The sequence below is a fragment of the Struthio camelus genome, chromosome 1 (assembly GCF_040807025.1).
Source record: "Struthio camelus isolate bStrCam1 chromosome 1, bStrCam1.hap1, whole genome shotgun sequence".
NCBI classification, from domain to species: domain Eukaryota; kingdom Metazoa; phylum Chordata; class Aves; order Struthioniformes; family Struthionidae; genus Struthio; species Struthio camelus.
In genome coordinates this window covers 117,460,097-117,486,980 of record NC_090942.1, presented here as the reverse complement: position 1 = coordinate 117,486,980, position 26,884 = coordinate 117,460,097, and the positions used below count along the sequence as shown (strand labels likewise).

General features: G+C 39.6%; 1 protein-coding gene across 4 annotated transcripts in view; it reads left to right on the top strand.

Annotated features, from left to right (window-relative positions):
• The window catches only part of APP (amyloid beta precursor protein), a 231,062-nt gene that overhangs the window by 67,216 nt on the left and 136,962 nt on the right, over positions 1–26,884 (top strand). For all 4 annotated transcript variants that reach the window (XM_068911547.1, XM_068911542.1, XM_068911533.1 and 1 more), the window contains exon 3: positions 11,087–11,216. In XM_068911547.1, coding sequence (XP_068767648.1) covers positions 11,087–11,216 — 130 coding nt within the window. The remainder of the gene's footprint in view (positions 1–11,086; positions 11,217–26,884) is intronic.

Genomic DNA, 26,884 nt, shown 5'->3' with positions numbered 1-26,884 from the left:
CATCTTTGGACATAAGTTGGTGGCAGAAAGTCTGGTTCTTTCCCTCCTTTTCCTCCTTTTCCTTTCTGAAGCGTATCGTGCTTGACATGAAATGTAGTGTTTCATCTTCATCCTAGTGCAAACAAAAACAAAACTGAAAATAAAATAGAAAGCTCAGATTTTCTTCCGTTGTTGTAAGGGGTTGGTTTTACTTTTTAATACGAACAGTCCTCCTAAGAACTGCACGTGAGGAGCTGCTGCAGCTGATCCAAGAGAACAGGTAACTGAGCCTTTATGACAGTCTCTTGGATGCTAGCACTTTAGCCAAAACAGTTTCATTTAAACATCCTCCTTGAGTTTTAGCTGTTTTGCACAGGTCACTGGCTCATGTCATTTATTGCTGTGATTAAGGAGCCGCTACCAGAAAAGCGCTCTGCCTTAACCACCCTCCTGCAGAGAAGTGCTGAGCTGGGCGGGGGCGGGCAGGCCAGAAAAAATAGGCCCAGGCTTGGGAGCTGCGTGTTGTCCCACCTGCCTTTATGGGGTGACTCAGGGCTTCAGGCAACCCTTAAAAACAGAGTGGGAAGGATGAAATCTTGCCTTGTGCCTAAAGGAGGAGATTTCTTGGAAGTACTTGTGGCTTCCTGTTGTCCCCTCCCGGGAAGGCTGCTGTGACTCCTGTGGTGGACAAACGTAGTCCTTATTCTCTGTACATACATGATCATTTTACTTCGAGATACAAGTATGCTGTTAATTTGATTAGATATTCCTCTGGCTCACTATTCTAATACTTAATCTTACTCCCGAATAAATTTGGTTACAATACAAAACAAAAAAGGACTGTTAATCCCCTCTGGCAACGCTTTAGAGGAGCAAGCAGAGGTAGTTCCTTATCTGTGTAGGTACTAGACCAGACCAGGTCTGTGAACGGCCCCACGGTAGCATGACAAAGTGGTCTTTGCTATCTCTCTCTTGGTACGAATAACTGTTTCTGCTGATGGAGAAACAGAAGTGCTTGTTGCATTTAAACCATTAAGTGCTTAAGGTGGAAAGTAAGCAGTTTAGAAGAGACCACATGTTACAACCTTGTTTACTCTGAGGTTTTGTAGTATGAGCAGCTGGATATCCTCTGTAGTTACACGCGTAAGAGACTTTAGAGACCTTGTGTGGTAGACGGAGTTTGCCTGGCAAGGCTAAGACTTTTGATTTAGTTTACTCACTACATGCAGACATTTTGTGTTATAAAATCAAGGACTTGAATGGTAGCGAGGGGAATGAAGTTAGCTATGCAACCTTATTTCTGCCTCTGTATGCTTTTCTTTCCCCTGTGTACAGGAAGGCACTCAGTGGTCATGTGAGAAAGCCAGTGTGGGAGCCTACCGTTAAGTCTCTGTTAATGCTTGGAGCCCCATGTGTGAATTAATGTTGAGCAGGCCAGCTCAAGTCTAGCAGTTTTTTGAATGCTTTAGTTGCAGGATAAGTAGCAGTCTTCCATGAAATTCCAGGTAAAAGTACATTAGGGATTTTTTTTAAGAAAAGAGATCATGTACCTGGGAATCTTCTTGCAGGAGAATGAACTCAGGTGATCTATGAACTAAGAAAAGGTCATGTTTCTACTGCTCCCAGTACCAGAAGCACCTGGGATGCTATACGGGGATTTTATATATATCCAGCTCAGAGAAAAGCAGTGGATTCATGTTCTCATGACCAGGACTGGAATAGCTGAAACACCCTCCACCCACCCCACCTGTGTTGGTGGATAATGCCTAGAAAGTTGATCATCTCCCATATGCTTTTTTCTTCTTCTTCTTCTTTTTCCTTTTCCAAAGGATAAGATCAGTAATGAAGGTCTCGTTAAGGAAACAACTGACGAGTGTTAAAATACATGCTGGCTTTGCATGCTTTGGGGAAAAATTGAGAGGTTTTGAAGATGCACAAGAGAAAAGGATAGAACATTTGCTTCTTCAGATAAAATATAAAGGGCACAGGGCGAGGAGACAAATAGAAAATAGGAACTAATAGGACACCACAATGAGTAGATTGGGATGGGAGGAGCCAGGAGAATGCGTGAGCTCAATGGCAGTATGCCGCTCTATATGTAATAGAGAAGCAGCTGAGACATTGGGAAGGAGGAGATTTGTCAGGTGGTCCTACAGAAATATTTTTAAGAGCAGTATATGAAACTCTTACAGATGTGGCTGAGGTTTGAGAAGCTAGCTAGTAAGGCTGCAGCCCCTAAAAAGTGAAAGAAGTTATGACTGAATACTAGGTGATGTGACTGAAGATAACTGGTGTTATGTCTCCATAAAGTTGTCTCCAGGGTTGGATTAAAGCGAAGGATACTGACTAGCCTGGAAGGCACTAACATTGGGTGCAGTTTTACTTTTAGGGATTGATTGCTTCTGTTTCAAGTGGAGGATTAAAAGGGTTCTGTCTTTCCAAATAGCAGTCGGAAAGCAGTGCAACTTTCTGATTAAGTTATAGAGGCAGATAGTCCTGGAGTTGCAGTCCAGAGTCAGAGCTGTTCCTTCCTGGTTGTCTTATTCCTTCTCAAGTTGTCCCACGACCATCTGAGACCTCAATCAATTTGGAACTGTGGACCAGTGCAGCTGGGTTTGTTCACTTTCCCATCATAATTCACGTGTAGCAAGTGAACCACTTGAATGTATTATAGAGAATGGCATGCACCATTGGGATACTAAACAGCCGTTTAGTTTTTACTTCTGTGGTAGAAGCGCCTCTGTGGCTGAGAAAGCTGAGAGAGAGCTTGGTCAGGTATGACAGAGCATAGTTGAGCCAGCAGAGACTTGGCAGAAAATTAAAGGCTTTAATGTTGACTTGGAGAAGTGTGCTGGACTGGGAAGGTGAAAACTCTTGTCCAGCTGGCTGATGGGGGCACTGCCTAGAGGAGAGCTACAAGTATGTTTTATGGAACATTTACTGTGTAAACATGCAAATACCTTAATATTTGCAGTGCTAAGTTGAGTGTAACTGTTTTGCTTTGACTCAGCAGTGAGGAGATTCCTGTTCATATTTCATAACTCTTTCTGAGGATAGATTCAACAGAAGAACAGCAGCACTTTTTTACATGTTTTTTTTTTTTTTGAGGAAATGTGGAAAAGACTAGAATATTATATGACTGTGAAAGAAGCAAGCAGGGCAATATTACTCTTCATTTCTTATGAAACACAACAACTACTATCTGCAGATTTTAGACCTCAGGGGACTCTCCAGAGTAGTCAACTTGACTACGCATAGCATGATCTTTGTGTCAAAGTGTTTAAAATCTTTCTAAAACTTGCATGGCTTCTCTTCCCCTCCATGCTTGGCAATTCAGCACAGGGATTAAGCCCATACGTGTAGCAATCCCTTATCCATGTGAGATGACTGCAGAACAGAAAATGAAGTTCAAAAATTATAAGTCACGCAGAGAATTACTGAAGGAACAGACTGATTGGAGTGAGTAGGAGGATAAATGTAATAAGATCCATATATGCATGTGTTAAATGTGCGCAATTTCATGTGAATCTCTTCCCTCCTGCCGCCCTTCTTTAATTTGCAAATAAGAAAGGATTTGAAAGCAGGGTCTTTCTACAAGTGTTTCTTCAGCTAATGTTCTGCTTTTTTGGTGGAGATTTTTAGCTTTGGCTTTGTTTTTAGCCTTTAAGTTAAGTGACTATGCACCAGAGAGTACAAAAATTCCTGATTCTTAAATTCTTACTTCTCAAGTCCTCAGCCTGGGCTTAGATATTTTATCAATGAAAATACAAAATTACCTTATACCAAGACTCTCTGTAGTAATGTAGAAAAGCAGTTGTAAAAAGCAGTAATAAACTAGAGTACTTGGACATGAGGCACGTATAATACCTTGGATCTCTGTATAGCTGTCTCTTTTTCCAGAAACAGATTACAAGGCTGAGAACAGGGTATTTCATTCAGATTTGACTGTGCTTGTGTAATTGTTGCTCGTCTGATGCCGCTATTGTTGCAGCTGATCTCTGGCAGCTAGAATTCTGCAGCGTTGCTGCTTCAGAAGTCACGCATTGGAAAGCCTGCAGAAATACTGTGCGTGGACACATACAAATAATTATATTTCCCCTGTGTGGATATCATGAATTGGTGAAAAGGAGTGCAACATATCTGCTTGCTACTGCTGTTTGAGAATGTATCTACCGAAATGCGGGAAACCAACTGATGATGATATATTCCTTTTTGTTATATTAACTTGTAGCTTGCTTTCTGCCCTCTGGAGGCCTCAGAAGGTCTAGCCTCGGAAGGATTTTTAAGGTACACTCCAGAAAGGAACAGAAATGGTTTCAATCAAACTCTAATTTGTTCATCTGGAAGGGAAGACTTTTGTTCAGTCGAAGCATTGTTTAGTCAACCTTCAGATATGCTCACTTGTCAGAAGGACATTTTCCACAAGCAATATTAAGACTGTCTTTCTACATAGTGGATGTTAAATACATGTGTTCGTTCATGTTTATAGCAGCTGCATGCAACCTGCTTGAAAGGATCAGAAATTTTATTCATTCATTAAAAGCACAAAGGTAAACATTTACCTGTCTCATATCCATTACATTTTTAAACATTAAAAACAGCCAACCAAACTAACTTTCTAATAATTTCAGTGAACTGTTTGGAGTATTAAAGTAATCTGGAGTTATGAATGTGTATTAAAAGTACAAATTTGCATGGTCAGGTTGGAAGAAAACTCATCCACAAACCCAGCTGTTTGTTTTTTGTCTGACTGTAACCAAGCTGTGAGTATTTCAGTTTTGAGTTATCTTCCACTTTCTTCAAGTGAATCAAAGTATTAAATTGATTCAAATCATTAGATATGATTGCTAAAACCACCTGAATGTGTTTGATCTGTTTTTGACTATTTACAGCAGAGATTTCTATTTTGGTGGTGGTAGTGTGTGTGGTGGTGATGTTTTAAACTGGGTGTATATATATACACCTTTCTAATTTTTCTGTGGTCAGTATGGTTGTATTTAGTTTTTAATATAGATACTATCACTAGCTGCCTGATGCAGATTTCAAACAAAATGTCACCTCATAAATACCTTTCAGATTTGGGGCAAATTAGTATCAGTTTTACAGTAACATGTTTTAGAGACGCTTTAGCGTGTTTTAGCTCAATGAACTTTCAGAGAAACTGAGAAGTCCTTTTTTTTTTTTTTCCCCTCTCTCTCTTTATCACAGTAGAAAATTGAGAATTATATTTGAATTCAAGTTAGTTTAAGAATCTTGCTGTGCCAGGTGCTGAAGCTTAGGGTGAAAGGCAGATCTAAAAACCAAATGTATGATCTAATTTAAACCAAGATATCATGAATAGGCAAAGCAAACAACTGAAGCATTAGGGAAAGAGTAAAAGGAAATAAGAAGAAAACATATATTCCTCTGACTGATGCAGCATTTCATGGCAGTTAAACTAACACACATCTCTGATTTGGACCAGTCAGAATTCACATTGCTGTGGGATGCACTTCACGGAAAACTTCTAAGGTATTTAAACTTTTTTGCCTGTTGGCAAGATTTTCTGCTGTTTTATGTTATTAGCAAAGATGGATACCATTTCCTAACTATGTTGTAAAACATTTAATCTAAGGGTTTTTTATACAGCTCAATGCGTGTGAGCATGCGTGTGCACAAGTGCCTGCATAGGTGTTCCATTTCACTGTTTCCGTGAAATGAACATGCTCCATTCACGAAGTAATTTATACCATTTGATACTATTAAACTGAATTTTGCTCTCTTCCCTATAATGGTTCTTTTAGAATATGCAGGAAAAGATGTTCAAGTTCAAACAGAAATAGTAATCAAAATGAGAGCTTTATTCTTATTTTACCTGTATAATAAAAAATGCAGAAGTAAATTGAAATAACTCCGCTAAACTCTCAATCATCATCTTAACCAAGGTTAATCTTGTAAACCTTTGATAAAAGAAACAGTATTCTGAATGGGTAGAATTAATCTAGAAGATGGAGGGGGAAATGAATACCATCAAGAGAGGAAATACTATGCTTTCAAATGGAAGTGTCTTTTATGACTGTCTCGTATAATTACACTTAATTATTCCTTCAAGTTGCACTAAGATGTTCAGAGTTCGTTGTCTTCTGTCAAGCATATATGACTTGGTGCAGAATTTTTTAGTCAATCCTTGATGTATTTTGTTATGATTGTGTAAATAGGGTATCTCTTAGAGATTTAGTTGCAATTAATACGGTATGTGTCCGGAGTGATTATCTAATATCAGCAGGTGCCTAGCATAGTCCATAGCATTTACTTGTTTCTAAGTCTCATTGCAATGGCTCAACAGGCGTATCCTTGTTAGGGAAAAATTTCCCATTTTCCTGAGAAATTTCTGGTTGTGGCTAGGCTGCTGCAGCCCTCCCCAAGTCACTCTGTTGGTTAAGCACCCTGCGGTCACCGTTGTCCTGTCTCAACTTCCCACAACTGATTCTGGTTGTAGATTTGTTTGATAAATTGAGGAGTTCACAGAGTTTAAATTCCTGGAGGCAGTAGTAAACTGCAGCTGTGCTTGGCCGTAGGTCTGTCTCTGTTCAGCTGCAGGGATTAGTCCCGGGGTCGAGCATGTACGCCGTGCTGGATGCGTGCTCTCCTCAGTGCTCCTCAACTCTCCTTTGAACTCTCTCCAGTTTATCCAAATCCTTCCGAATTGTTTCTGCCACAGTTGGATCTGGTAACCCAGCACTGGCGGCTGCGACACCGAACGTGCAATATCAACCCAGCACAGGGCTTACCTGTCCGTGCGCTCTTGAGGCCCGTCGGCCCTTTGGCCCGCATCATGCCAAGGGGAGCTCGTGTTCACTGAAGGCCGCTGGCCGCTGCCCAAATTGGTCTTTCCAGAAATAGAGCCCCCGTTCCATGTGAGCAGCCAGTGCTCCTCATACCCAAGAGACCTAGGAATAAATACACACATGCAAAAGCACATGTTGGCCGTATCGAAATGCCCACTGTCAGATTTTGCTCCATCTCACAGGTGTTATGGATTGCTGTGGTGCCGACATGTCTGTTTTGTTATTTTAATGTGTTCTTCTGCCTTCCAATTTTGTATCCTATTTTCCTCTTTCCTTCCAAATTTGCTGTAAAATAATATCTAATATCCTGTTAGATATTATCCTGATGTCTCCTGTTAGAGAGCACATAGGTTACTGTAACACTGTCATAATTGTATCATCATCACCACTTTTGTATGCCAGGCAGGTCAAAATTCAATTTTTTTCTTCATTAAGAACATTTACATTTTAGTTATAAATCCAAGTGACATCAGACTTTGTATGGCTAAAGTTATTTGCCTGAAGATTGCATTACATTCTGAGTAGCCTGAGTGCAGAGGCTTTTTTTTTTGTTTGTTTCTTAAAGGCAATATATACGAAAAGTCACAAATGAAAATTGAAGTAAATAATGCTCCAGCTGTAAATATCGATCATCACTTAAAATTTTTAGACTATATATAAATTTATTTCTTCCAGACTTTTCCTTTTGGTACATACTAAATCAATTACTGTGCAACAAGTTATGATAAAGTTGAAATTTTAGATTTCCAGTAGTTTTCTAAGGCAACTCATTTTGGCTATCCAGGAGGAACAATAGCTCATTAGGGACACTATAAATAAATATGAATCTCATTTTTTCGTGCCACTAAGTAGGTCCCACTTCAATTCAGAGCAAGTATCTTATGCAAGTCTAGTTAGGGAAACTTTTTTCAGTGCGTACACATTACGGGCATTAACTTATCGATAATGAAATTCAAAGCCTGTTTTTCCTTGTGAAGGGTGGATAAGGCTTTGTGTGAGCTGTCAAAAGAAATTAAGAATTTAGTAACTGATGTAGAAACAGAAGAACAGGCTTTGTCTTTTTACTTTCCGGTGTAGTTTTGTCAAATTCTGTTAACTGCTTAAAAGTTTGGTCCACTACCAACCAAAAGTTAAAAGTGTGATTTTTGTGAAACAGTGAAACTAAAATAATATCTTTTTCTCAATCTTAATGTTTTGGTAAGACTCTACAATAACAGCTCACTCTTACTCATTAGAAATTCATCTCAGGAAAGCAACTGAGTATGTCTTTCACTCCTGAATAAGAGTTCTGTTCTGAATTGTTTTCATGTTGTGTATACGTTCTTGTGAATGCATAAATTATTTTGAGGTTTTTCTCAATTTCTTTTTTCACCCTCCAGTCAAAACATTCTGAACACTCTTCAGTCACTTTCATTTCAGGCATCTGCTTCCCCTGGGTGTGACAAGTGAGACTTACCCTATTCTACTGAGAATGTGTAAATGATATCGTGTGATGTATCAAGCTTGTGGTCTGTGGTAGCATCCAATATTATATTACCATGGATTGTAATTATTCAAATGTAATGTCTATGGGAGTGTAAGCCTGGAAAAATGCAGAATGCCCATGCTAAGCACAGTGTCTAAAGAAAATCAAATCTTTCTGTTGTATATTGCACATTACACTGCAAGGCGCGGTAGTTACCTCAAGAGCTAATGTTTGCCCGGCAGTTGAGGTTTGAAATTTCCCACTGTGGAGGAATCCTAATCTGTTCTGGCAGTGCTGTAACAAGCATCAAGAGTGTGAGCATGGGCAGACCTGTTTTGTGGAACTGTGGGGACTCGAGGGAAAAAGTAATAAGGTTGAAGAAGAAAGAGGAGCTTTCATTTAATTTGCAACCTTGCTGTTTCAATCCAGAATTCAGCCTTTGAAACACGGATAGAGCAGAGGGAGCAGTGAATCCTTCTGCACTTGCTTTCTGCAAGTATTGCGAAAATGTTTGTATGTTTGTAGAATAGGTGGTGACCCATCAGCCTTGGTCAGCTGCTGCGGAGTAAACAAAAGAACAGAGCAAAGCTGCTATCTTCTGAACGGAGGAAAACTTTCACTTTGAGTTTTCAGTTCTGGTCTATGGGCTTCCTCTAAGTGATCTATATCTAGCTTGCTGGGTTAGCACAGAAGATGGCATCTGAAGCCTCTGTGCAGTCTTTAATGGTCCACTGTAATGAGTTGAGGATGCTGTCTAAACTGGCAAAAGCTTCTTCAGATGACTTCTATTTTTAAGTGCTTGTGTGTAACAGGAAATACGTGATGAAAAAAGGCAAGGTTGATGTTTAACCTCTTTTTAGCATAAAGTATAGTTTTTAAGTGGAGTAAATATTTCTCTAACCAACTAGTTGTTTCCTTCGTGTTGTTAGTGTACTTGGCTTTGTTTCATGCGTGTTAAGTTGTTAATCAATATAGTTTGATTCTACGAATCTACTGTGTTAATGAAAGTGAGTAGTTCTTCCCGTGTGTCTCCAGTAATGCTTTGATTGCTTTCTGTTGTAACCACAGATGTGTAGACCAGGCCACGTTCATTCAGATTACTGGTCTCAAATCTTAAAAAGGCTGTACTGTTGTTCATTTCTGTCTTTTTAAGTCTAAAACTTTTATTTGAGTTTTAGTCAAAGAGTCTACTTGCTTGTTTTTCACTGCCTTTGGTCAGGGGAGTGCCGGGAGGGACTGGCACTGGGTTTCTCTGCTCTTGTGAGATATGTGGTTGAGTCTAATCCTTTTTTCCTCAGAGAGGAGTAGAAAGATTCTTAGAGTTACTTTCCAAGCATTGGTTTAGGACTCCTGGAATTCATCCAGTCTCAAACCAGCTTTCTTTAACTGCGTTTATATTTTTTTTCTGTAGGATGTTTTTCATCTATCTCCAGTTGTTTACTTTTCCTCAGGGTTTGTTCCTATATTCCTTTTCCAGTGGTAAGCCTGAGCAGACTAGCTTTCAATTTACCTAAATCCTCAGATGTGACATACTCAGAAATTGGTAAGGACTGCTTGAGGAAAGGTAAAGGGAAGCAAGTCCACTTTAAGCTTGATCTTAGGAGCTAACAGATAGATCACTGATTTGAGAAGTAACATGGTGCAAGGAGAGCTGGGAGCATGGAGTGAAGCCGCTAGTGCAGAGGACCCAGCAGCCAGACTGTGTGAGTTTGCAGGGGTTGCTTCTGCTTAGCTCTAGCCTGGTTGTGTGGACTAAACATCCTTTAGGGGCTGGAAGGCTGTAGGTGTGCTCCTGAGAGCACATCTTCCAGTTCAGTTTTATCCAAAATGAATCCAGTTGGTGTGCTCTGAAACCACTCTGCTCTGAACCAAGGCATAATAAGAAGGAACGTACTCCTGATTAAATTGAAATGCTAATGTAGATGTGCTTAACAGAGGATGGCTGAGAGGTGAGTCTGCAGAAGAGGTCAGTGTCTAAGAACAGTCTTCTGACAAAAGAGAGCAGCCGGGCCGTTACTGGCAGCAGAAAAGGGGAGGTAAATATATATGGGACTGAAGAGAGGGAGGTAAAATGCCAACTATACAGATTGATCAAAGTTATGGCTGCCAACACCTGAGTTACCCAGTTTGATGATGGTGTGGTTGTGAGTGAATGTGGGGGTGTAGAAGTGTATTGCAGTATTAAGAGCAGACTGGATTTGATCTCAGTTTGGGAAAGTCAGAAGGAAGGAAGCATTAGTGATGCAAATCTAAACATGAATAATTGATTCAACAGACTATGCAGGCTGCAGTGGGGAAAAACGTGAGGCTGGTTAACATGGTTAAGAAAAGCATAAAGGCATGCTATGAATTTTAGATGAATCAAGATTAGGCCCGTTATACCAAGTTTTGCAGGGAGAATGATTCACCTAGGCATGGAGGAGAGAGGGTGTTTTAGCCAACCATAAGACGCTTGTTTAGGTGAACTTTAGCTTAAGAATATAAGCTGGCCAAGTATTGATATATTCAACTCAAACTGAGTTAGTCAAGCGTGACTGTTTGTTTGAAAAAGACATGACAGCCAGCTGTTACCACCACCATATTCAGAGCCAACAGCTACGGGTTTTTGCTGATGTGCAAATGCACCCGCCTTTCAGGTAAGTGCAAATATTCTTACCATGAAGTAAATAGACATTATAATATGGAACAGAAAAAGGAAAAGAGATGAAATAGAATATTGTTTTGCGATATCCATATGACACATGCATGTAACAATATTGAATGACTGAGAGATCGTGTCGGTGATAACATTTTTTTCTTTATGTTTTAATGCTAGGTTTACCCTGAATTGCAAATCACCAACGTTGTTGAAGCCAACCAGCCAGTTACGATCCAAAACTGGTGCAAGAGGGGATGGAAGCAGTGCAACGGTCACTCTCATATTGTGGTTCCCTACAGGTGTCTGGGTGAGTGATACAGAGTGTTTGCATCTGTTTTTTTCTGCCTTTGATTTCCTCAGTCTTTTCTGAAGGAAAAAGAAGACGAATCTGCATAGTTATCTCTCATATCTGCATATGATTATTTTCTCTGAGATGGGTTTTGTCCAATTTGGTCATCTTTTGGAGCTACATCAACAGAAAAACACTCAACAGAAAATACTCCGGCTCTACCTGATACTATTTTCAGAAATGATTGCAAACCTCACTTCTGCTTACTCCCCACGTTTTTGTCACTATCGATTCTCTCTTCTCTTTTTGTAGACGTACACACGTTCCAAGCTTACAGTTCTTTGCTTATAAGCGATCCATCTCTTTCCCTAGATGCATGCTCTTTTTCTCATGGCTGTTTTTGTATCTAGTGCTCAATCTTTTATTGTGAAAGCCAGTGGAAACCTGCTTTTATTGGAAGCAAAGAAAAGTTAAGTTTTAGAATCCCCTGTTTCTTTCTGCAAGTTGTCTTGTAGCAGTAGCTTGCTATTCTCTCCTGTGGCATTGATTCATGCTTTGAATCAATTCACCAATTTAAAAGGGAGGTTTGATCCTTCAGTTTTCTGTTAACCTTTACCTCTCTGTTAGCTTTTTTGTCAGCGTTCAGAAAACTGAGAATCATATTCACTTGATGTTGTCATTAACATCCTAGGCACAATTTTTTCTTGAGATTATTCCGTGAATGGTTTAAACATGTTATTTTTCCAGTATCATTTGAATTGTATGATAAAGAGGCTACTTGCCTTCGTGGTTAAATGTAGGCACCAGTTGGAGTTTGCTGTTCTATTAAGCCAAAACAGCTGAAATTTCGTGTGTGGAAAGTAACTCAAGCCTACTGATCTTTGACCAGTTATTCCATAAAATGAATAATGCAAGAAATTCCAGAAAATTCGCATTTTTTTTTTCAGGGCAGATAAAAAGAAATATGGCATGTTGTGTCTGATGCCCAGCAGCAAGTGTGCTAAATTCATGGAAATAGAACTGCAGAATAACTAATAAGTTTGTTACCACTAGAGTCCAAGTTGGCGAAACAACAGATGTGTGAAATATCTATAGAGTTATCAGGGCAATGTTATCTAGAAACTTGATGGAATGTTAAGAGGTATGATCGTGTGGATATGAAATACACGTATCTAACTCTTGGATGTATAGTTGTTGATGCTACCACAGGTAAGAATGAATAAGTTATTCTAAGCATTAGTGTTGTTCAAGGAGTACCCGAATTCAAGACTACTTTTTTGGAATCCATCTGTACCAATTCTGAGTGTGCAAAAGAAAGCCTCTTAGTGAGTGTTTTCCTAACCTTTGTGTGAGTTATGGCGATTGCTCTCCTCTTCCACCAAATTTCTAAATGTTAAAAAGGGGCATGCTCTTCTACCCATTTGTTGTCATGTTTCCTCTAGCTTTGCATAGTAAAGATAAAAATATCAGCTTGTAGCTTAGATGTAGCTGTAGAGTAAGATAAGCATCTTATTAGAGATGGGGCAGAAATGCAGACTCACTTAACTTTGTCATAATATATTTGATAAAATTCTATGTGAGTGCGCTTGCACGAATTAGAGATGTGATGGAAGAGGTTCAGAGTAGTGGAGCTGTGAAAAATATTTTTTATTATTTACGGTATTGTCATCGTAACCAAAGCACTGAATTATGATCAGAGAACCGTTATGCTCAGGATTATATACTGACATTGGAAGATTTCGTCATTGCCCTGGAGAACTTAAAATCTAATTTAAGATAAAAGACAATGTAATCACAAGAGCAAATGAATATAAATTGGCCATGAATAAATTTAATCTGGAAATTATAAGGAAGACGAATAGGGAGCTCAAACAGTCTCCTTTAGTAAAAGGAATAGGGACAAGAAGCCTAGTAATTTAGAATGAGGTTCAAAAATTTATGAGCAGGATTGATTGTGTGCAGATGCCTTGCAGGAGTTAGGGACTAGACCTGGGTTTTTAAGGCATCACTCCCAAGTTGCTGTTTTGAAAGAAAGGTTACCTAGATTTACATGTCTGCTATCTTAGGTAGCAAGCTAGGCTTAGCTTCTTGTAGGCAACGCTTTTGAAGGTATTTAAGCCCCTCATTCCCATTAATGCTCTGTTGTTAGCTCCTATGTTATATATTTGAATCCCCCCCACATATGCTACTTTTTGCCCGATTTCCTGATAACTGAAGTTTATGCATTTGTATCTGTTTGCCTGCTTGCATTTAGGTCTGTCATCCTCCTCTTACCCTGCCCTTCAACTTTGACCCTGACTAAAGTAAAACTAATAGAAACAAAAACATAGAAGATGATGGTGTTCTCAAGAGTTTATTGGAGGGAGAGAGGTTATGTTAGTACTTCCATTGGAGGAAAAAATAACGAACTTGACTATTATCTGTCATTTCTTCCCCCAACCAGCCCTTAAGTTTTTGTGTGTGGTCCCACAGTGGTTGAAGTGCTGCTGTCTGTCTTCAGGTGAAAGGGCATTAGAGGGCAAGCCTGGAGGAGTCCGTCATTTTTCCACAAGCGTGTGTGTGGGTCTGTGGGCAGAAGTACAGCCCATGGGGAAGCTGAGCTTGCTTAGTCCTCAACAACTTGCTTTTGGTCTGTTTTTCGCAGTCAAATTGAGTGTTACAATTTTAAACAGTTCTACGCCAGCACTGTTTGTTTGATTGTCCTTTCCTATCCTTTTTTTTTTTTTTTTTTTTTAGGAACAGCTCCCTGAAATTTTAATAGCATGAAACCAGTGAACTATGATCATATAGACGCTTTTTTGAAAGTCTGTAGTGTGATACTCTGCTCCCACTTGAGCTGGGATTCAACTCATGGGTTTTAATGCTGATTAAAGGCTCTGTTTTAGGAGCTGCACAGCAAGGATTTAGTTGCATTCTGCAGAACAGTCAAAATCCAGAACACTTTTTTCTGAATCATATAGGTCTTTCCATGGAGCTCCTCATCCGTTTGATTTCCCTTTTAGTTCCCCAGTTGCACAATTAATTTATTACTATGATATTTTTTGCCTCCCTGTGGTCAAATAATCATAGTCAAGTTACAGATATCTTAAACACTTTTGCTGTCTTGTACATTAAAGGGCTAAGCCCGGAGACAGGAACTTGGTTCATTGAGTTCAGTCTCTTTCTGGAGCATGGCTTTGATGACAGATTATCTTTCTAATAACATTGTTTTTGGTTTTTTTATTGTATGAGGTGTGTTTCAGTAACTAGCCTTGCAGCCTGGACAGACAGGTCAGAATGGGGTTATTGATTTTTGTCAATTCTCACTATAAGCAGTAGCATGTCTGTCTTGGAGTACTTCTTCCTAAATTTTATTTGTTACAGAACTAAAATAAGTCTTGTAAGAGCTCTCCCCGCCCCCATCAATTAAATTCTTGTTATTGTTAGAGGATAATTTTTATTTTAAGGTTAAACCCTAGCTATCAGCTCTGCTTGTACCTCTCCAGTATCCTTGGCGTAGTAGCTGCTGAGGAACAATTTTGGAAATGTGGCTCTAGCAGACCTGATTTATAGTAATCTTAATGCAAGTAGACCCTTGATGAAGACCACCATTAAATCCTCTAATAGTAATGAGAATCAAGAAGAAAGTTTGCCAGCGGGCAACTGATTGAGTCCTGTGTGAATCTTTTCATATATTTTTATATATATGTGTGCGTGTGTGTATGTTTTTCACCTTTTGTAGTAGAAGCTTTCAAGGTTCGTGCTGGGATCTGTTCTTAGGGAGGGTGTTTTAAAGTTCCTCATCAATAACCAGTTTGTAGGCTTATAGACTTTGGTGTGTGTGAATCCTTCTCAGTATACTGAGTCAGCTTGTAGTTTCTCCTGTTTTGAAATTCATGTTCCACAGAGGTGAGAGACACTGAGTGGCATAAATATATCTGCTTTCAGGCCAGAGCGTCATCTGCACAGTCCGTTTACATCTCAGTCCTTAGCTGAGGCCTTCTGAGAAGTGAAGGGAGCGTATTGCTATAGTACTTGGCTACGCCCTTAGCTTCTCTCTTATGGACCTCTTTGGCAGTTAATGCAGGCTATTTGTAGCAATATAGTTTAGTACTCTTGATCACATTTATTAGATTATGTGGTATCATATTTCCTTTTCTTGATTGGATGCAGCTAACGCAGGTAAACAGTAAATAATTTAAATAAGGCTGAATGAAAGCCCCTGATTTGAAAAGGCCGTGTGTTTATGCAATAACTGCTTAAATATACCCCAGAAAATATTCTAACTAAACCCAAACAAGAAAAGCATCATCAGTTTTGTTTACTTTTGTAAGTAAAGTTTGAATTTGTGTCTGCATGCCGGGCTTGCCAATGTGCTTAAAACCGCAAGCTTAGCGAAAAGTGTTCCCGTGCAATAAGTCTGGTTTACCAATATATCTCCTGCATGCTTTCATCAACCCAGACAGTTACTGTACGGTTTGTTTGCTGAGGAGGGGAAACCTTTTAGGAAAAGAAAATTGTCAGGTGAATCTTGGTTACTTTTTCGAACACACTAAACACATTTTTCTTGTAACAGGATTTTTATTTTTATCTTCGCATGTCTAGAAAATGGCAGCATGTGCATCTTGTGGTGCCAAGCTCTGTTAGCCACTTCGTGACAGAAATAGGTATTTAGTTCTCTTGAATAATGACGTGGCTACTACTGTCTGTATTTTCTTTTTTTTAAGTAGTACAGAAATTAAAGAACTACGTTATGCCGTTTGAGGGAGAAGTGTGCCGCTTGACTAGCGGAGGCACAAATATGTTTTGGAGCTCGAGCAAAGACAGCGAGCAGTAGGATTTGCTGACCGAAGAAGAAGGATGAGCAGTACTGCCTTGGCATAAACTGCTGGTGTGCGTGCTGGCATCCTCGCACCTGCAGCACGCAAAAATCATACGCTTTTAAGACCAGTGTGTTCCAAAACAATGACATAAGCTTGCTGTGTGGCAAGGCTGCAGGGTTTCATTGAGCAGTGCCAGGAAGCCTGTGATTTCTGATTCAGTTTATAAAAACTGTCCTAGAAAAATATCCTAGCTGCAATTCTGACCCTATTAAAGCTAGAGGAAGAGCTTCCCACTGGCTGCAGTAGGAAGGCAGAATTTCTTCTTTTCCGTTTTGGGAGGATATGGGCACTGGGCAATTTTGATTTACTTTTTCCTCTGTTCACATCTCACAGGAGGAAAAGCAGCTGGCAAACTTGTATAACATGGGCTGTGAAACAAGGTAACTGGCTCTTTTTTCCAAGCTTTCTGTAGGAGCAAGTAACCTTGTCCCAGTGATCTGGTGGTTTTAAATTCTCAGAAATCCGTATGGCCATACTTCACTGAATAGATGGCATTTCATTTACTGTGGATGAACTATACCCTAGCGTAGCTGCTCATTGTACTCCGTAGCCTTGGAGCAAACGGAGAAGCTAAATTATACATGTGTTCGTGGATTGATCTATGGGCACGGCAGACAAGCAACTGGGAGGTAGGGTAGGAGGGAATTAGCAGGACACTGATTAACGGCTCTATGCAAAATGCTTACTTGCATACTCAAATGTGACTGGTTAAACCCTTTAATGTATGCTGTTAAACACTATATTCAGACAGTGTTTGAAGGATCCAGATGTACTGGAATATGATTGATTATGTATGTACCTTCTGTCACTCCAAATTTGATTACTTTTTTTTTGTTCATAAACAAGCCGGTTAGGTGTTATGACAAGTATTTTTTTGCTGTTCAGTTACATAGTCAAAAGCCTGCTTCTTTTTTTAGTTTAAAAAAAAACCTTTGAAAATATTTATTAACTTGTCATGCTTTATTACTATAGCAGCTTGTAAAATAACCACGTATTGATGTCAGAATAAAAGGCTTACGGAAGTTTTGATAAATAGGCCTAGCCAATTATAGCAAAGAAAACGCTAAGGTTATGCCTGGAATAAATCATTTAAATATAGGTGCACATAATTGACTGTTCTTATGGTTCATTTGGTAATCTACTTGCATTTTCAGTTGTGGGTTTTTTTGCGTACAAGTGTACAAACTGTACGTGTTTACCTCTGATCCGTGGTGTGGTACTTTGCTTTTCTTTTCTCTCAGCTCACTGTCTAGCGTACTTATTTCTACTTGCAAAGCTTCCCTTCCTGATGTTTTAGGAGGACTTTCCACTGGGTTTTTCGTGCTATGCCTAGTCAAACTGAATGACATTAAATAATTGTCTCGGAGTTTTCCTGTCCTTGCTAGTTTAGCTACCCACGTCCAGCTTGCCTAAGTCTCCGCTCAGCCATGTGAGTGATGCAGACAAGCCTCACACCACCCTGTTTTCCTTAAATAAAATGTGCACTGAGTTTCAGCCTTACACAACTCCATCATGTCTAGTTTTTCTGACAGCGCTAGCTGACAGGAAGGAGAGGATGTCAGAAAAGACTGAGTCTGAATTGCTTAGTGAGGCTACTGAGGGTACAGAAATCCGAGGTGCAGTGAAAGGGGCCACTCTCCGTTGCAGTCCTTCTGAGTGAAATCCTTCCATCCAAGTTCTTTGCTCCGTAATGCACAATATTGCTGCCTACTACTGATACCTTGGGTATGGCGCTGGCAGGCGGATTAGAAAGCCCTGCTTGCATGGGCTAGGCCTGTTCTTCGTGAAACGGCAAGTGCCTCGGGATAACGAGGTGTCCCAATTTCATTGCGCAGAGCCTTGGCTCTGAACACCTCTCCCAGGTGCCCTGTGGTGCCCGTCCCAGCTGAGCCGCTCCCTCTAGTGTCTTGGTCCAAAAGCCCGTTGGGCTGGCACGCTGCTAATGCCTTGGCGCTGTGCAGGCAACCGGGATTTCCTGCTATTTCTGCGTCCTTGCTGTTGAACTAGTTGCAGAAAGCTTTCAGGACCTCAATTCATCAAGCAGGTTCTTAAACATGCTTCTTTTCCGCAGTGTAATTAAGGATGTGCCCTGACATACTTTACTGAATAGAGATGGTTTTCCATGTATACCTGAGCTCGGTTGGTCTGAATTTCATAGTCTGTTTCTGTGATAAAGAAAAAAAAGACTGCTAACCGTCAGCTGGGTTACTGATTGTTGTTACAAACAGTAATGAATTTATACTTTTTATTATTATTTCAAGTAGCGATAGTGTCTCATGGCTTGTAACTGTGTCCTTGTCAGAGGTTTCTTCGCAGAGCAGGATTGTATAAACTGTTAATTTGGCATCTGGCAGGCTCGAAGGGACAAAAATCTCCAACTAAAGGAAGAAGTGGGGAGTAGGCAGGCAAATCCTGAATGAGCTCGCCCACCAGGAGAAGCAGCATTTCCTCAGTCAGTCACGGATCTGTTTCTGGAGGTTTCTACCTCCTTGCTTGTGCCAAGCAGCAATTCAACGGTTTATTTAGCCGAGTTCTTAGCTTAAGGCGCAACAACTTTGAAGTAAAGAGATAAAGCAACATTACTGCAAAGTTATTCTTAGGACAATATTTATTTCGTAGGCATTGTATTAGTGAAAATAAGCGTTTTATACCTGTCTCTCTAAAATGCAAAAAATATATAGAACAAGTGGTATATATGCTCCAAAAGTAGTTTACAGGAAGCAGACATTGGTATGTGAAAGCCTCGTTAATGCCTCTCTCTTCAAGACAGCATTATAAGTTGTAACAAATACTGTTTTATTTAAAAAAAAAAAAAAAAAAGGCACCCAAATTGTTTTGAAATACGTAAGAGCTTGAAAAGACAAATCAGGTCTTCTGTTTGAAGGACTAATCCTAGCTGCACTAAACTCTTTCTCTCTCGTAACTTTGACTAAGCTTTCCAGATGTCTTAGACATTCCTACTTTTTCTACAGTACTCTTACGGAAAAGTAGTTAACCACAAAAAGTAGTGCCGAAAGTAATAGTAAGGTTAAAAAGTAAAGAGCTCAAAAATTAGGAAATGCAAAAAGTAAGGTTGCCTCTCTGACCACAGCTTGACCCCTTTCTGTTCATGCCTTACTAAAGAGGCTTTAATTGCATGGTGATGCACCCCTACCCCTCCCAAGTCCTGCCTTATTGTGTGCAGAGAGCAGGCACTGCTTGCTTAATGAGCTTCTAGTTAATGTTTTGCTCTAAACTCCTGGCGCTGTGTATCCTAATGCCTTATTTAATACTATTCAGCATTCACATTCTGCCTGAAGACGAAATTAATTTTCCTCACAGAATTTTCTCTCATCTTACCTGATTGCATTAGAGATAACTTACTTTCATAAAGATCCCAAGGTAAGGACTATCAGGATGATAAAATTGCGGGTATTTTATAGTTGGAAGGCTGAAGAAGGGGGGGCTTCAAAAACAGAAGTACCCACTAATAGTTGGGCTCTGAATAATAAAGTCCTTACAAGGGTGTGTGTGTGCGCACGCACATATAAAGACTTTGTGGACTATATCCATGTATTTAATATAGCTGTGCAATATAAATTGATAAATAACAACCTGTGAATAATGTGTGAAGCTACGACATAAGTTTCACACCCTATTCGTTGTATACCCTCAGCTTTTAAAACAGCCAAAGCAGGAATCCTTCATCCGAGGATCTCTCTAGTGCCACAGAGCTGATTTATCCTTTCATTTTTGGTGTTTCCTGTAGTATATAGCACTTGATTTTTGCAGTGGGAGAATTCTGAGTAAAGTATATTTGCCTAGTCTTTTAGGAAGGAAGCATGAGGAGGAGGGAGAAAGGAAGTGTACATCCTACCACATGTCATTAAATTGATTTACATCTGAAGCATCATCCCACAGATTTCTGCCATGTAACTGAAAGCAGTGATAGGATCTTGTTGTAATATGGTCTAGTCTCAGAGAAGGATAGAGTGCTGCCAGCAGATTTGATGCAGTTGTTAACTGCAGAGGAGGAGTCAATGATGGAAGTCACTGGATATCTCTAAAAGGTTCTGAGGAAGATCTGGGGAACTGCATTTCAATAACCCTGCTTTTGAGACTTTTATTTATTTATTATTTTTAGTGCTGAAAATTATCAGTTATTGGCAAGCCCAATAATTCTATTGGGAAGAGTCAGTACAGCTTTTGTGACAAGAAATTGCCTCCCAGTTCTCTTAGAGTAATGTATCTACTCGATTTTTCAAAAGAAATTTGACAAGGTCCATTACCTAGAGAGTATTAAATAAATTAATCTACCATGGAATAGGAGAGAAAATTCTTACATGGATAAATAAGACGGAAAAAAAAATCCATCCTTAAGGCAGAGAAAGGTCACCCGTAGAATTCCATGGGGATCAGTTCTTTTGTCTGTGACATTCAAAATACTCTCTTTTTCAGTTCATTCACCAGTAAGTAGTGAGTGGCCCATTTCCTGATGACGCTAGCTATTCAGGTAGAACAAACGAAGGCAAGCTATGAGGAATTTCGGAAGGAACTTGTGATATTGATTGACTGGAGGTAAGATGGAAGGTGAAAATCAGGGTGATGTCCATGGAAGCACAAAACAAATGAATCTTAATTTGATGGATATGGTGGCACACGATGAGTAACCTCTAGCTACTCAGGAATGAGACCTTGGGTTTTAATAGATGTTTCTGTGAAAACATTGGCTCATTAGTACTAAAAAAGCACTGTATTTGGGATTATTAGGAAAGGAATGGGGAATGAGACATAAAACATAATTATACCACTGGCTCAGTCATGGATTTACCTGCATTTTTGAATGCTCTGTGCAGTTCTGGTCCCCTTCTTAAGGAATGTATAATAGAAATTGAGTTTAAAGAGCAACGGTGCCTACTTAAAGTATGACATGGCTCCCATACAAGAAATGACACACTAGATTAGAACTTCTCATCTCTGAAAAGATATGACTGGAGGCTGTGACAGCAGTCTGTTAAATTACGCGTTGCACGGAGAGGGCGGTTGAGGAACGGTCACTCACCCTATCTTCCAAGATGAGAGCTAGGGATATCAAATGAAACTAGCAGGTTTCAGGCTGCAGCCAAACCAGATGCAGGTATACAGCTGTATGTCGTCATACAGTTGTATGTTGTATTGCAGTGTGTATTTGAGCTCTTAAGCTCTCTGCCGCAGAATATTGTGGATGCTAAAAGGCTGCACAGGTTCAAAAATTAACTCGACAATTCACCGCAGAATAATCCAGCAGGTGGTGGAGACCTCAGTCTTGTATCTCTGGAGGTGGTGGTGAAATGTTGTCCTGGAGAAATATCACTTCTTGCTCTTTTGTTCTCCATACATACTTTTTTGATGCTGTGTTGTTAGGTACCTGCTGTTGACCACTTGAACTAAAAGTTGTTTTGGACTGAAATGGGCATTCATATGTTTCTGTGGGTTCCTTTCCAGTATCAAAAAGGAAGTATGCTTGTGATGAGACTTCTCAGTTGTATTCCCTCTAAGCTACTTTCTCCTACTTTTCGGCATCTCTGAGGGCTGCTGCCCTGTCCTACTTTTCTCACCTCGTCTCTCGCTTGACTACAGGGTTTCTAGCCTCACTCCCTTCTTTGACTCACCAGGCTTTACTCTTTCCTATCACCAGGCTGCTTAAGTTTCCTTACCTAGGCATTGCTGTTTCTCGCCTCTCCTTTCTTTCTGCGTAATCATCTTCCTCACTTGGCATCTCTCCTCTCCTCTCAACACTTTTTCTTCCTCTGAGCATCTGTTATGCAGCTAGTCCTAATTCTCTTTGCTTCCTAGCCCTTCATCAACTCTGTCACTCATCTCCTGTCATCTCATTTCACATCTCACTTGATGCTACCTGAGCCAGACAAATAGAAAGAGACCTCATGATGCTTCCTGGGAGCTCTGTGATTAGAACATGTTTTAATACAAAAAGGCAAGGTAGCACTTAACTTTAAAAAAAAAAAAAAAAAAAAAAAAAATCCTTCTGTCACAGCAAAAGCATGCTTTGTGTGCTGAGTGGTATGCTTTTTGTGCACCTCTGTCAGTGCTTCATCACATGTAAAGAGAGATATAATTGCTTCAACTTCACTATTATTTTATAGTATTTTATCTTTCAACAAATTCCACTAAAAATTGCTTTCTTTAAAGCATTCTGAATTATGTCAGTTACAGGCAAAGTCTGAGCGTTTCCGATGTTGCATCATTTACGCTGGAGAAAGATGATGTTGCTCTGTTTGTCAGACAACCAAACAACTGCTGTCAGATATTCTTCTTGATACCTACTTGATACCTACCTTCTCAATACTTAAATAAAGATGCCTTTATCTTGTAAAATAATTGATTGTTGGTGTCCCCTTCGATGGCATCTAACGAATGTTTTAACTGAGGTTTAATTTCTCTTTTTCAGTGAAAAATTGAGGTTTATGCTTCCTTACAGCTTTAGTCAATTATACTTAAAAAAAAAAAAAAAAAAAAAACCTTAAATCATTAAGATCACATAAGATCAGATCATTAAGATCCCCTCCTGTGGTTTCTATCCCATATGTGGCTTATAACATTGATTGAGCTGAAATTTTCTTTAATCTTTATTCGAAGAGCATTGTCTTGTAGCAATGATGAAAGAACATCTTTTTGTTTTGTTGTCTCGAAGTGCTGGCTTCATTCTTCTTTAGAGCTTGAAGTCTTACCTTATAATTGATGAAAACGAAACAAATAACGTTTCGAGTTTTGAAATCCAAAGAACAAAGCCAGAGTAGCAGGCAGACCTTTGAGAAGGAGCCTCTTGGTTAAGAGTGAATGCTCTTGGAAGTGTCTTTCCAAAGTCATGTGAGGAGAGCTGGTTAGACTTCTGACAAGCTTTTTAATATACCCGTTTCTTGGCTAAAGATGTGCTGTCCTCTATCCTGCATAGACAGGAAACAGTCAGCAAGGCTCCATTTGGCCATTACTTTGTGCAGAAGCGAGCGGGAGGCTTCTTTGGCAATGGTGGGGTGGATGTCTTGTTTATCATCATTGAGTTACATCTGTTGCTGCTTTTGGAGTTCTCTTGGGTCCAGAAACAGCTGAACCAACTCTCACTGCACAGACTTAAATTAGTAATCCTTCCAGAATATAAGCAGACGCTGGGCAAGAGCTATATTACAGTTCTTCAAGATCTGTGTTAAGTATGTTTTGTCTTTTTATTGCTTCCAACAATATCGCTGTGGCCATATAATTAAGAGTTGGCTGTGAATTTAAGTTCTAAAGTGGTTTCCAGATTTGGCATTTCTCTATGTCACAATGCTTTCACTAAGACGCCACAATTACTTTTCATGAAAAATGTGATTTTTCTTTTTAATTAGCATAGTGAAATGGTTCTTAATTTGTTAACTGTAGTAAAAAAAAAAAAAAAATGTAAAAAAATCTATGTATTGTAACAGTAGAATATGTACTGGTTTTTCATTGTCAGAGTGCTGATATGAATTAACGTTCATACTTGCCTTTTTGATTTAGAGGGGAAAAAATTAATGACTAAATGGGAGAGAAGTGCCTTTTTGTAAAAGATATTTTGTCCTTCGTTAGCATACTTCAGACCTTTTTCATAAATATGCCCTTACTTTTTCATTTTTAGTGGATAGCCTGGCTTTTAGGGAAAGCTGGCTTCCAAGAGCTCATCTGTCACCTTGGAAAAAGGGTTTGCAAAATGACTTTGAGAAAGTGTAATAACGAGCTTGGTTAATTTTCAGTAAAGTATTTCTTGTTTAGGGCACGTTGCCCTTCAGGCAAAAAGGACTGATAAAACTAGTACTTACGATGTGACAGCACAGCATCTCAGCATTTATCTGCCTTCAAAGGATAAGTTGTCCATAACTGGGAAAGGGAGAAAAGGCAGCGTTACGAGGCTATACGCTAAGTAGTGGAAGTCGCTTGGGTTCATCGGATCTTGTCACTGACAGCCTCAAGAGGACTCAAGGAGGTATGTCGTCGTATCAGACGTGCTTGTACCAAGCAGCATTCCCGTGCAAGTGCGTGTAGGAATTCAACAATTGCTGGCCCACATCCACAAAGCTGTACTAGCATATCAACCGTTTTCCCATTGAACTGATCACTGTGCTAAGGACAAACTTTGTTGTCCTTAGAGAAAAAGTTACAGCACTTCATGGTTGTGTAAACATCCGAAATCTTTGTGGGATGAGCATGTTGACACTTGAAGGTCAAATGTGCTTCAATGCTTCTAGTCCCTTACCCACAATTGCAAGAAGACGTTCCCTTTGGGTTCTTTACTCTTTCACATGAAAGCTTATACTCGCAGTTGATGCTAAAAAAATATTGTGCAACAGGAGATGCTTTGTTTTCAAATGTAGCTTTTTACTTTCTTGCAGTAAATTTCTGCGATGGAAAATGCAAGTTGAGAAAGGTTATATGCTCTTCGTAAGAATGAAGCATCCTTTAACAATCTAGGAATTCAAGTTTTATTGAATCCTTGCCGATACTAGATTCTATCTGAAATGTGAGGAAAGAAAATATTTGTAGTATGCGTGTCACAGGATGAGTGGCAACAAGGAACCAAGAACTTTCTCATGCTGTTTCATTTGTCTTTTCAGAACTGCCCTGAATTCTCCCAATTCTGATTTTCGATAACTTTCATATTTAAAAAAAAAAAGTACTTCCCTTGAAGCTCTTCAAATTTGGACACACATTTTGCAGGCAGCCCCCAAAAACTAAGAGCTGAGTAGACTTAAAACAAGCAGCCTTCCTTCCTACCCCCTTTCAAAAGAAACTGAACAGTAAGCAGTATTTTCTTTAAGTAACCATTTTGACTGTATTTGAGGTTTTGTGCTCATTAAGCCCATTTGCAGGCAGAGGGTGAGACAGGTGAACTGAAGGGCTACAACTTCAATTAGAAAACCCTGGATATGATGGTTCTGGGCAGCCTGATCTGCTCTAGGTGACGTGCTTCAGCAGGGGGCTGGAGCAGATGATCTCCAGAGGTGCCTTCCAACCCCAGCTGTTCTGTGATTCAGTGGATGCACCTACCCTTTTCCTTTCCTATGTTAAATCCACTCTAGTGGTGGGGTGAACCAGGCTGCAACTGAAACCTGTGGTAGCTCCCTACTCCCCTTCCCGCAGACCTTAGGATTTGTGCTGATTTCTGAAACCTCTATTTCTCTCTCTCCTTGACGGGAGAGTAGAAGGAAGGGAGAAAATGTCCGAGTTGGGAGGGCCAAAAGCAACTCGGAGGCCAGTGACCACAGTGGGGAGGGGGAGAGCAAGCCAGGCCTTCCCAAAGGGGCAGTCTGGCCCGTTGATGTGGGGGATGTAATTAGTTGCTGTGGTTCATTGCTCCTGGAGTCGTGACAGCTATAGAAGGAAAAATTACAGCACCGAGCTGTAAGAGCGCTATGATGTTCGCTTCCTGAAGCAAGCGTGCAGCAGGCCTGTGTTTGACTGGAAAGATCAATGGGGGTTGTGTTTGTTTTTTACCCATCTTTCCATGCTGTTGCTTCATGAGATTTCCACTGATTTTGCTTAGAAGGGGCTGGGCGCTGCTTTTCTCTGCTTGTATTTTCATTGGGTTAATAATGGAGAAACATGCTTGTGTGGAGGAGTTACAAAGTAGTAGTTGATGGAATTTAAAAATCTGTGTCCACAAAGTAGTTATGAGCGGCCAGGTTGGTTTTGAGCTTTTAAATTTGATCTGTTCATGCCATACATCATAACACCAGCAGCCTGCTTGTTAACTAAACAAAGCTGACGAATAGCTTTCATACTTCATTAGTTTGAAAAATTGCTACTCATTCACAGTACAGTACAACATATCTTTCTTCATGAAAGTTTTGTCTGCATTAATGAATGTATGAGTAGTACTGCGCTCGGGTTTGGCTGTGGATATAACCTTTATTGAAAATTTTTGGAACTTTCTAACTGACCTCCAGGTTGATGAATACTAGTAGGGAGGTTTTCATACGTTCAGGATCACGTGGAAACTTTTATTAATGATCACTAAGGTAACTTAAAGGTGAATTTTTTCCAGTTAATTATGTGAACCTAGGGCTAATACAAAATAATGCAATTTTAGTAGAACATAAGAATATATGTAAAAAAGAATGATAGTCTTAATCTATTAATGTGCTGAAGTTTTGTTGCTTTTTTCATCTGTGTACCTAAAATTGCAGAACTGATGGTGGTTGTTCTGTACACAATCTGGTATACTTACAACTGGCTATTAAGTATGGTTCCTAATTGCTCATTTCGAAATACTAACGGAAGGATAGCAGAAACATGTGCTAGGGATAATGATTGAGGATTGTCACGACTATTGGAAATTTACCTTCTGCACTTAATATCTTCTAGTGGGCTTTGTCAGTAAGTTCTTAATGTGTAATTTATTTAAATTACCCAATTTTTGTTAGATCATTGTAAGTAGGTCAACAGAAAATTGAATCATAGCAACTTATTATCAAAACTAGTTCTAGTAACGCAAATTAATTTTGACTTTTGTAGTCATGCCAGCTTCCACTTTTTTCTGCAGAAGGTACTCAGGTGAATATATGAAGAGTATCTGCTGCTTAGGAGGTCTGATCCTGTGTGCTCTGAAGGAAACTTGTTTTCATTTTAGTTTTTCCCTTAACTGCTCTTTATTTCATTGTTCTTATATTTGATGTGGTTTTGTACCTTTTTATTACAGTTTAGCCGAGGGTGTAATTTCTGCGTATCTCCTTTTTTTTGGCAAGTCATTCTCTTCCCCTCATGGCTGTTCTTAATCTGTTGCAGAATTATTGAGTGTTTTAAGATTAGCTTCCTGTGACTGCAACTATTTGGAAG